This window comes from Cimex lectularius, unplaced genomic scaffold (assembly GCF_000648675.2).
Source record: "Cimex lectularius strain Harlan isolate CLEC.00 unplaced genomic scaffold, Clec_2.1 scaffold245, whole genome shotgun sequence".
Classification (NCBI taxonomy): domain Eukaryota; kingdom Metazoa; phylum Arthropoda; class Insecta; order Hemiptera; family Cimicidae; genus Cimex; species Cimex lectularius.
This window is the reverse complement of record NW_019394224.1, coordinates 215,959-226,680: the sequence shown is the minus strand read 5'-3', so window position 1 is coordinate 226,680 and position 10,722 is coordinate 215,959. Positions and strand designations below refer to the sequence as shown.

The following is a 10,722-nucleotide window of genomic DNA, read 5'->3' as shown; positions in this document are numbered from 1 at the left end:
AAATGTTTTGTTTATTATTTATTATTTACGAAGCCATGTAAAAATTGTACAAACAATGTGATTCTGAACAATTAATATATTGATATGATATATAATATTACATTAATATAAAAATAAAATATTGGAAGATTTTTCAGTGTTATTAAATTTTAAATTAAATATTAAATATTTGACAAGTCATAGACTATACATTTAATTAATAATAATCGTCAATATTCTTTTCTATGTTTTAATACAGTTAGGTTGTTAACGAGAAATTTTGTTTAAACTTTATGTACATCATTCCAATATTTTAACTAATCCCAAATGTAAATTTGTTCTCACTATAATTTTTTATGGAGTAATGATGCCGTACCTTTTGAAGATCATCCATTTTTAAAATATAAGTAATTTTATATTTATCGTATTTTAAATTTTGTATCAATCTAATACAGAAGCTAATTATGTTTGAAGTGTACTTATGTAATTATAATTCATCTCAGACACAATTACCATAAAATACTGTATATGTGGCACAATTAATGTTTTAAATAACTTCACTAGTTTTCGTGGTCCGCTTGACCAATTAATATGTTTCAATTAATTAAGGTTTTTAGTTGAGATGAAAAAGTCAGTGTCAGGAGCGGGATTCGAACCCACGACCTTCGGCTAGATACGTCGCTACTCTCACACTTGAGCTATCGTGACTTCGATCCACTCGGAACTTTCACTTTGAAAAATGGCAAAAAGGAGGGAAAATTCAAAAGGTGGGGTTGAGGTGGGAAGTTGGTGTCTGAGCGGATCGAGGTCACGATAGCTCAAGTGGTATGGCGTATCTAGCAGAAGATCGTGGGTTCGAATCCTCACGAGCGGGATTGATACGCCGCTGCTCTACCACTTAAGCTATCGCGACTTCGATCCGTTCGGATACCAACTTCCCATCTCAACCGCGCCTTTTGAATTTTCCCTCCGATTTGTCCCCGTTGAGATGGGAAGTTGTGTCCGAGTGGATCGAGGTCACGTTAGCTCAAGTGGTAGATCGTGGGTTCGAATCCCGCTCGTGCCATTGACTTTTTTATCTCAACGAAAATCCTTAATTAATTGAAATGTTTTAAATAACGCCAATTTCAATTCTGTTGTTTTATAAGGTTATTTATTGGGTATGCCAACGCGTGTATTTTTTGTTATACGGCTTTAACTTTACTATTCCAACTTAATCTTGGATTGATAAGAAATAGATTCTTCATTTGATTTTTATTATATTATCACTATCCAGAAAGAAATTAAGATTTTTTTTACATAAAAAAAGTATATGGACTTTTTAGATATGATTGATTGTTTGTTTTGTTTGGCATTTTTCTGTTCTACTTTATTATGGTATATCTCCTAATTATCATTTGAGTCATATAAACAATATATTTATCCTGGATTGTTTGAATGTTGTTTATTTTCTTGTAAAGTTTATAATTATTACTGTTTTATTTATTTTGTATTTTTCTCTGCTCACTCGTTATTTTAAAACCATTTTTTTAATACTTGGTAGTTTAGTTGGTAACGAGTTTTTCCTGCCTAGATTATTATGCATGTAAGGTAGGATTAAACTTTCATATACCCTGATGCATTCTTTACTAACCCATTCTATACCCTGGAGGTTAAAGTAAAGGATGATACGTCAGAATAAAAAAAAGATTACTGCGTAAATAATTAATACAGATTTTACATAATATTAATTTAAAAATATTAATAATTTAAAAAGTATATACTTTTGTTTTGTGCGTGTCGAGACAGGAAAGTTATTACATCAGCTTTTTCCAGAGAATATTCCATCTAAGGTTTTTCATCAGGGATCGTGCAATAAACGCTCCGGTTCAAAAACAATCAACTAAATGAAGGCAAACACTCTCGAGTATTCTTTTTTCCGATCCTTGGGCTATAAAACTACAAATTGATTAAAACCCGCGTAGCTTCAGGCGTCGTACTGTTGGCAGATGAATGGCAGCTGCTGCTTGCAGCTTGCAGATGCGAGACCGGCGTCGGAGACGACGACGCAGTCACCGTCCGCAGGTTGTCCCTCGGGCCAAAAGTCATTCCGAACTTCCAGACCGGAACTTAACCAAACGAAATGGCCGGTCACGTTGTTGATCGAGTAGCCTGAGAGCCAATATTTCACACCTGAAACATTGGATCCGAATGGTTTCGCCATTTTGATTGTATTACTCAATTGCAATTAGTCACTCTTGCTCACTCTCATTCTGACCTACGCTCATGTGACACAAACACACAAGGATTAGTGTTTTGCATATTGATAGTTTGTTGTGTACATTTATAACAGACTTAAGTTCAAATTGACTTCTAAGTTGTTTGTACCTTCGGTTGAGTCTTTTTAGTCTATATTTTGTCTAGGTAACATTTTATTTTGATTGCACTGTACTGTTGGGTTGTTTCATATGAAATGTCTGCTTCCAAGGTAAAGGTTTTTGGGTAAAATTATTATACACAAACAAAATCATTTTATTCGAAGTATCTACTTTCATTTTTTACCATTTTCCCAACGTGTGACCAACTTATTTTTGCGAAAACTGAAGAATTCTGATCTTTGAATTGAAACGAAATCTGAAAACGCTTTTTGGACTTTTGGACCTTTGGAACGTCATTTAAAAAAAATATGTTTCGTTGACGAAGTTGTCTAAATTCCTAAACAAGTGAAAATCTGTTGGAGACAAGTCTGGAGAATATGGAGGATGTTGAACAACTTTGTAGCCAATTCAATTCACTAGTTTTCTTGGTCCGTTTGACCAATTAATTAAAGTATTTAGTTGAGATAAAAAAGACGTGTCACGAGCGGGATTCGAACCCATGACCCGAAGGTTGAAAGATATTAATTGGTCAAGCGGACCACGAAAACTAGTGAATTTAATAAGTTAAAATGAAGTATACTTCACTAATGCTGTCCGTGGCCATTTCGTTTGTCTCCGAGAATCAAATAGATTACACGACATTTGAAAAATGGGAAAAAGGAGACAAAATTCGAAAGGTAGGTTTAGATGGGGAGTTGGTGTCCGAGTGGATCGAAGTCATGATAGTTCAAGTGGTAGAGCAGCGGCGTATCTGGCAGAAGGTCGTGGGTTCGAATCCCGCTCGTGACATTGACTTTTTTATCTCAACTAAAAACCTTAATTAAAAGATATTAATTGGTCAAGCGGACCACGAAAACTAGTGAATTTAAAAATAGACTTTTTTGCCATCATCCAATATAAATTTTCTTAACGCTTTTTTTATTTAAATTTAACGAGTTTTGTTCATTAAAGACAGGCTAAATGAACCAAACTTCTAATTTAAATCTGTAGAAATATTAACCAAATCCAGATTTTTATGATTTATTGGTTTATTTATATTAATAAAAATGCAGGGGGGTTTGATGATCTTAAAACAAGAGCTGAAACGTACTGAAATGGGATATTCTACAGCTCTTTAGAATTTAATTTACTATAAATAATTTTCAGTATTTGTTTATTTACTGTCAACGATAGCAATTTAATTGTATTATTGAATAAATCTTAGCGATAATAGAGCTTTTAGAAGTTTCTCTTCAAGTTTAAATAATTTTGAACGGAGTTTCAACAAAACCTATTCCAATTTATTTTTAGTAGTTTTCTTCTCGGAATACTTTCTTAAACATTTTTCACCGTTCTAAAAACTTATAAAAATGTTAAACATCTTGGATTTTGTTGTAGTAATATTATGTACCTGAGAGATTTACCTGGTAGTACAGATGTTTTTAAAATCTCCAACTCGTTCAAGTTGAAAACAACACCCAGGTGCATGTTTATTGTACGACAGTGGCCCAGGGATTCCCACCAGTTCATCTAGAAAAGTTAGTAAAAACACTAAAAAAAAGTTTAAAGTGTACAATTTTATTTTACAAATTGATAAATTCGACGAGCCGGTTTTAAACTTCTACGACGAATTTTAAAATTAAACAAAAGGAAATTCGGCTAATTGAAAATTACGGCTTTGTATTTCTTACCGTCAAAATATCAGAGATGAGGTAGCGCTTTTTGTTAGCATAAACACTAACGGGCAAATCGCAGTCGTAAAAAGCACCGGATGCTTTGTTTGGACATGTGCACCTGTCTAAATTTAATTGGAATCCCAGTTAAAACATTTCATAACAAAATGTTAATGTTACTTACGTTCAGCAGTCGTCACTCCTGTGAACGCAACGAAAAGAGCAAATGAAATATTTAATATGTACAACATATTTAAAATTAGATTTTCCCCTGAAATTGGGTGATTGAAAACTAGCATCGAAGCCTGGGAATTGAGTTTGCTGTAACAAAATCAAATTTTCACGCATTTATTATCGTATTATCCGTGTCAATACTTGTTGAAATTCATTTGTAAGTTTGTCTCCACTATAAACACAAAATGTCAAGTTTAAAATACTTGCATTATTTAGAAATTTACCTTAGTTATATTCGTCGTAAACCAAATTTAAATCTATTTACTAATTTGGTCATTGTTAGTTGCTGGTCCTCCGGGATGGTCAGGATTTACATACTCCGCAACATTTAGTTGATTTTAATATCATTTAATTTAATTTGTATTTTTTTAAACATACTAATTAAAAATGTACTTTTATGATGATGACAGCATGTAACAGCTCATGATTTTAACAAATCAAACCGGTTTGTTTATAATTGTTGGTCCTCCGGGCCGGACAGGATTTGCGTTCAATGTAACCCTAATTCATCGTTTTACTTTTACACACGTAAGTACATTTCTAAATTATATATTTAAAAATAAGTATATAAATAAATATTTATTGCCTCGTTAGCAGTTCTGAGTTTAAATCCCGGCACATCTCTTGGAATTTTACTTGCTAATAATTTACAAAAAAAAAAAAAATGGGTTTGAGTCTTATGATCCTCACCGCAACGCCTAACTGGTAATTGGACGTTACGCTTTCTGTATGACAGGAGTTACTTTGGTTTACTTTATATAAATTTATTTAATTTTTAATGCTTTAATAAAACGGTCATTCCAAATTTAACTCGAGAATTCGATAATTCCATTAAAAATTCGTTGTTGATCCGTAATCTTTAATAGAATCTTTGCTAGTGGTTGGTCCTCCGGGCCGGACCGGATTCACCTACAATACAATCTAGTCTCTACCTGTTATATGTTTATATTTTTATAAACAATAATCAAACATTATACTAATACATAATTATGAAATTTGTCATAATATACACCATTATTCAAGGTCATTATTTGATGATGGAAATATCAGATTTTTACAGTAAGAAAAAGATTTATTATAAAAAATTATTCACTCATGATTTTAATATAGCTGAATCTCTCTGAAAGTCTCTTAAGATTTATTATTTCTAAACAGAGTATGGTAAGGTCGAAAAATTAGTGTCATGAGCAGGACTCGAACCCAAGACATCCCGATAGTGGTGGGTTCGACTCGTGCTATAGAAACTAATTTTTCAACTCTACCATTCTTTACATAATGATAATAAATCAATTAAAATAATTAATTTGCTTAATAGGACCACCTAAAAACTTATATATATTAATCTTCTTAACATTATTGGTTCTCCGGCTCGGACCGGATTTTCATCATAATTCAACCTGCCAACCGTTTCGCCAGCTTCCTCGTTTTACACATTAAGTTTATATCATATTAATTTATAAGAAATTTTGATGTATTAGACATTTCGTCATTCATGATTTAAAGAAGTAGAGATTTCTCGTATTAACACTTAGTCCTTCGTCCATTATTTTTATATTTCGTGTCGATTTTTTCATTTTTTATGAGGATATTTAAACTATGTGGGTAACCCTCGATAAGTCAGCGTTTTTGAAAAAAGCGTACTTGTAACGAACCTGCCAAATTTCGCATACATGATACACTTTTTAATATAGGGCAACATTGAAATGAATAACAGACCCTCAATAATAATAAATTAATAAATAAATAATAATAAAAAATTAAATAATAATTTAATAACCGAGAATCGAATCCTGATTATACGACATTTGAAAAATGGCAAACAGGTGGGAAAGTTCAAAAGGTGGGGTTGAGATGGGAAGTTGGTGTCCGAGTGGATCGCAGTCATTATAGCTCAAGTTGTAGAGCAGTGACGTATTTAGCCGAAGGTTGTGGGTTCGAATCCCGCTCATGACATTAACTTTTTCACTTCAACCAATACCTTACATAAAGATTAATTAATTGAAAGAAGTTATTTGGTCAATCTGACAACGAAATATAATGGATTTAATAAATAAAACGAAGTATATCTTTACTAAAGCTCTCCGTGGCCATTTTATTTGTCGCCGAGAATCGAATCCTGATTACAGGACATTTGAAAAATGGCAAAAATAAGGGAAAATTTGAAAGGTTTTAGTTTCAGATGGGAAGTTGGTGTCCGAGTGGATCGAAGTCACGATAGCTCAAGTGGTAGAGCAGCGGCGTATCCTGCCGAAGGACGTGGGTTCGAATCCCGATCGTAACAGAGACTTTTTCATCTCAATCAAGGCCTTACATAAAGATTAATTAATTGAAATAAATATACATGTTTCGATTTGACATTAAGGCGCAATCAGAGATAACCCCCATCTTCCGATAAGGATGATCGGACGAGAAGTTTAGTTTAGCGCTGGCCAGCGGAGAGGTGACAACAAACCTGTTGAAAACAACACACCGAGGCATTTTTTGTTCTTCTCTTTCTTCTTTCTTTATACCAACACTGCCCAACATTGGAGTCTGAACTGCGTGAGCGAGTCATCCTTTACTTCCAACGCCACCCGATATTGAAGCCGGGACTACAGGCACGTCTTCCAGGGCAGTGAAAATTACATTTATATGTGTTTCGGTGAAGGACAGCGAATAAAAAAACCCCATTATTTTTTGTCATTTTTTATGTTAAAAACATTTTTCGCAACAACGAAAACCTTCTCAAAGAATATTTATGTTAATTTCCGAGACATGCAAGTGTTGCCTTATCTTTTTTTCCTTCTTTTTAATTTCTGTTCCTTTGAATTGTCAAAATATATTTGTGTACTCGTATGTCTTTTTTTATATTCTTTTTTTGCACGCATTGTTCATTACACCCCTTCAATTTGGATTGATCGAAGAGTGCGGGGGGATTCATTAACCTCTCAAAATTAAAAACGTAATCACATTTATTACTAATACTACTTTTTTAATTTGGTAATTTACTTGTATTAATTCAGAAATCGCGAGATGCGGTCTGGTGTAATGTAGGTTTCAGAAAAACATTTTCTTTATCGTGCCAACGTTTCGATCTTTATTGAGATCATCTTCAGGCCTCAAAGTGTTTGTTTTCTACGTAAGTGTGATATATATATATATATATATATATATATAAATTATGTTGATATTAATTATTCGGTCCTACAATTAGATAGTTGATTTTGCAGTATGATTATCAATATGAACAATGTAAAGTGGTTGCTAGCGGCCAACAAATGACACACACTATACAATAATTTACAGTGGTCGCGAGTTGTCAACAGTTTGGTCTGTATTGCCTCGCTTTGTCATTGAAGGTACAATGATCATTGCTCAAGTTAGCAGGATTTGACTCTTTTTGGAAGCATCCTGCTCGATTTTGGTTCATGTTGAAATTGTTTGGCTTAAGAGTTCTCTGTTGCGTTGATATGCTTAAATATTGTAGTCGATTTTGGAATTAATAACTTGATTTCTGTAGAAAACTCAGTTTCTCCGAAACGTTAACGATTTTTGTTGATAACTGTACGAAATTTATTTATTCCTCCATACCTTGATTATAATGTAATCCCCGTGATATTCCCTCGCGTGGTATTTCAGCGGTTTAATGAAAGTTGGTAATTTATTTTGGGCCGTTTAACGAAGCCGGGCCGACGTGAAAGCCAGATGTCAAGCCCTGGATGACATAAAGGGGATAATGCCGTTAGGAGAAAGGACCCACTAAATTACCCGACAATTAAGCCAAAATTGGATTAACCACCCTTCATTGAGTTTGAGACCGATGTCGCGGGAAATTAACGCCAGGTGAAGACGTCTCAGGAGGAACACAATTTCTTCGGCCCTCTCCTTTTTCTCAAATATTCAGGAATTTCCGGACTAAGAAATAGGAAAATCCTAGCGGTGGCAGGAGGCACGATCCGGTCTTTCTCCACGGAGCGTGACCTGACTGGGAGCTACCCAGATGAAAAGGAAATCGTCTTCTAAATTTATTTGCATCATTCTGTATAGTGGGTTAGAAATGCGTCTCCAACCCACGATATCCACTGCCTTAAGGTGATATAATAATGTGAGAACAAGAACAAAAAATTTCTATATGTGACAAGAAAACAGTATGAGGATTATACAAAATGAAACATTTTAAAATTCTTCACATTGCTACGATGAAATCGACCAATATCACTCACAACGTTAGTAACACGTACTCAATAAAAATTCACACTTTTGTTCGGTGTTTTCTATTACAATTTACAGTACTTTTTACAGGGGTTTTCAAGTTAAAATTCCGTCATGTCAACGATACTAGTGAGGCTGACAAGAAAATCTAATTTTAAGCGAAGAGAGTAATATTTTTCACTGCTTTTCTCTATCTTTTTTTCACGTATCTTAAAACAGATCTATTTTCGCTTGAGTGCCAACTTTACGAAAAATTCTCTGATATGATTTACACATTGTTTTATCGTTCAATGATTTCCGTTTTTTAAAATCCAGGGAAAGAAAGTCGAATGAAAGCAAAAACTGGTTAAATTTCAAGTTTGCCTTTATTGGTTCTAGCTATTTTTTCTTCGTTTATTCACGTGATTTCTTTTTTCTGACAAATTCAACGAACGGATTAGGTCATTGTTCATATAATTCACGTCAAACGTTAAAATTAACATGCCTTTTTTTGTTTTCATGTTTGGATTTTTTTTGTACTATTTTTAAAGATCTCGATTATTTACGGAGTTCTTGATGAGTTTTTCCCTTAAAATATCAACGCTTTATTTTATCTAATTTTAAGCGAAGAGTTATATAATACACTGCTTTTCGCTAACTTTTTTCATGTACTTAATATGGATCTATTTTCGCATAAATGCAAACTTTACAAAAAATTCTCTGATATGGTTCACAAAGCTTCAGCTTTAACAAAAACTAAAATTTTATGATAAAATAAAACATTGATATTTTATTGAGTTCTTGATGAGCTTTTGTTCCTTAAAATATCAATGTTTTATTTTATCTTCAAATTTCATTTCTTGTGGAAGTTTTTTTACTTAAATTTTTATTGAACTTTTACTGGTTTATTTATTGCATTACGGGAGGGATTAACGTTGGACAACCATCTTGGACTAGGAGACAAATCACTTTAAAATACCTACTTTTATATGGATTGTTGGTATATATTTTTTGTCGGTCACAATGAACGTATTAATTTTTAGGAAATGAAGTGTAAATTACAAGACTGAGTACTCTGCACAGGAGTTTTGCTTCGTCCCATCAGTTTTCTGGCCAGCACGTAAGCCCCGAGAATTCGAAACACTTCATTGTCAATATATGTCCGAAACTGTAAAAATATGTAGGATTGCCACCTGATGTGCTTGAAGTACCCCGTAAGTATCTCGTTTGTGTTTCTTAGAGTGTGAATGTATTTATTGGCGTGAATGTGTAGTGTGAGATGGCCGATGGCGGAATATTGAGCAACCAATCAACCTTAATTAGGTTAGTTATATCGTATATAAAGGGTGATGGAATGAAATCGAGTTCGCCACCTCCTTAACTGAGTGTTTGATATTCATAAGAAATAATGTTTTTTAAAAGTGAGTGGGTGTGGATCTAGAAACTCGTCGGCTGAATGACCTAGTTATTGATAGGCTTATCTCGGTGGCTGGACGGATAAGACTGACGTCTGATCCAGAACAGTCAACATCCGGAGTGGGTGATTCTCGAGGCCCGCCGGTAATTTATTGTAAATTAGACAAAAGTTGGAATTGCCGGCGAGCTGCGGGAAGTGATAGACTCAATTCCGTACACTGTACGTATATACATGCATATGCCGATTTAAGCTTATATATATCAATAACCAATCAGTTTTTTTTATTAAACAGCTCTCATTTATATGAGCACTGACAATAAACCGTACATGTTTGGTTTTCATGTAATGATTACGGATATTCCTGTTTAACACCTCTATTTAACGCAAATTGCGGTTATCTGAAAAATATATTACACAAACCGTTATTTATTTATATGAATTGATTTCAATGGTGGCGAGAAAAGACAAAGCGCTAGGGGTATAAGCATTGTGATGAAATTTTATTAGGTTTCGTGGTCCGCTTGACCAAATAAATTGTTTTCAATTTATTAAGGTTTTGGTTGAGATAAAAAAGTCAGTGTCACAAGCGGGATTCGAACCCACGACCTTCGCCTAAATACGCCGCTGCTCTACCACTTGAGCTATCGTGACTTCGATCCACTGGGACACTAACTTCCCATCTTAACCCCACCAAATGGCAATTTCATTTTTCGCCGAGATTCAAATACAATACACATTTGAAAAATGGCAAAAAGGAGGGAAAATTCAAAAGGTGGGGTTGAGATGGGAAGTTACTGGAACTGACTTCCTTATCTCAACTAAAAACCTTAATTAATTGAATGTCTTGTATTAATTTGTTGTTTTTTATGTTTTGAGTGGGGATTTCACGTCAGTGTATAGTCAGTCGGTATGG

At 33.9% G+C, this 10,722-nt stretch overlaps 1 protein-coding gene across 1 annotated transcript; it reads right to left on the bottom strand.

Annotated features, from left to right (window-relative positions):
- Window positions 1–1,475: 1,475 nt before the first annotated feature.
- LOC106668303 (C-type lectin 37Db-like) lies at window positions 1,476–4,275 on the bottom strand. The gene is made up of 4 exons (XM_014396917.2): window positions 4,173–4,275; window positions 4,007–4,113; window positions 3,740–3,845; window positions 1,476–2,151 (listed from the first exon to the last, which is right to left on the bottom strand). Exons 1-4 carry the CDS (start codon window positions 4,237–4,239, stop codon window positions 1,946–1,948), a joined length of 486 nt encoding a protein of 161 aa, XP_014252403.1. The 5' UTR covers window positions 4,240–4,275; the 3' UTR covers window positions 1,476–1,945.
- Between the last annotated feature and the right edge of the window lie 6,447 nt (window positions 4,276–10,722).

Coding starts and splice junctions, on each gene's coding strand:
- LOC106668303 (XM_014396917.2), bottom strand. CDS start 4,239: ATGTTGTACATATTAAATATTTCATTTGCTCTTTTCGTTGCGTTCACA. Junction 4,114..4,172: donor AGGAGTGACGACTGCTGAAC/GTAAGTAACATT, acceptor AATTAAATTTAG/ACAGGTGCACATGTCCAAAC. Junction 2,152..3,739: donor AAAAACATCTGTACTACCAG/GTAAATCTCTCA, acceptor CCAATGTTTCAG/GTGTGAAATATTGGCTCTCA.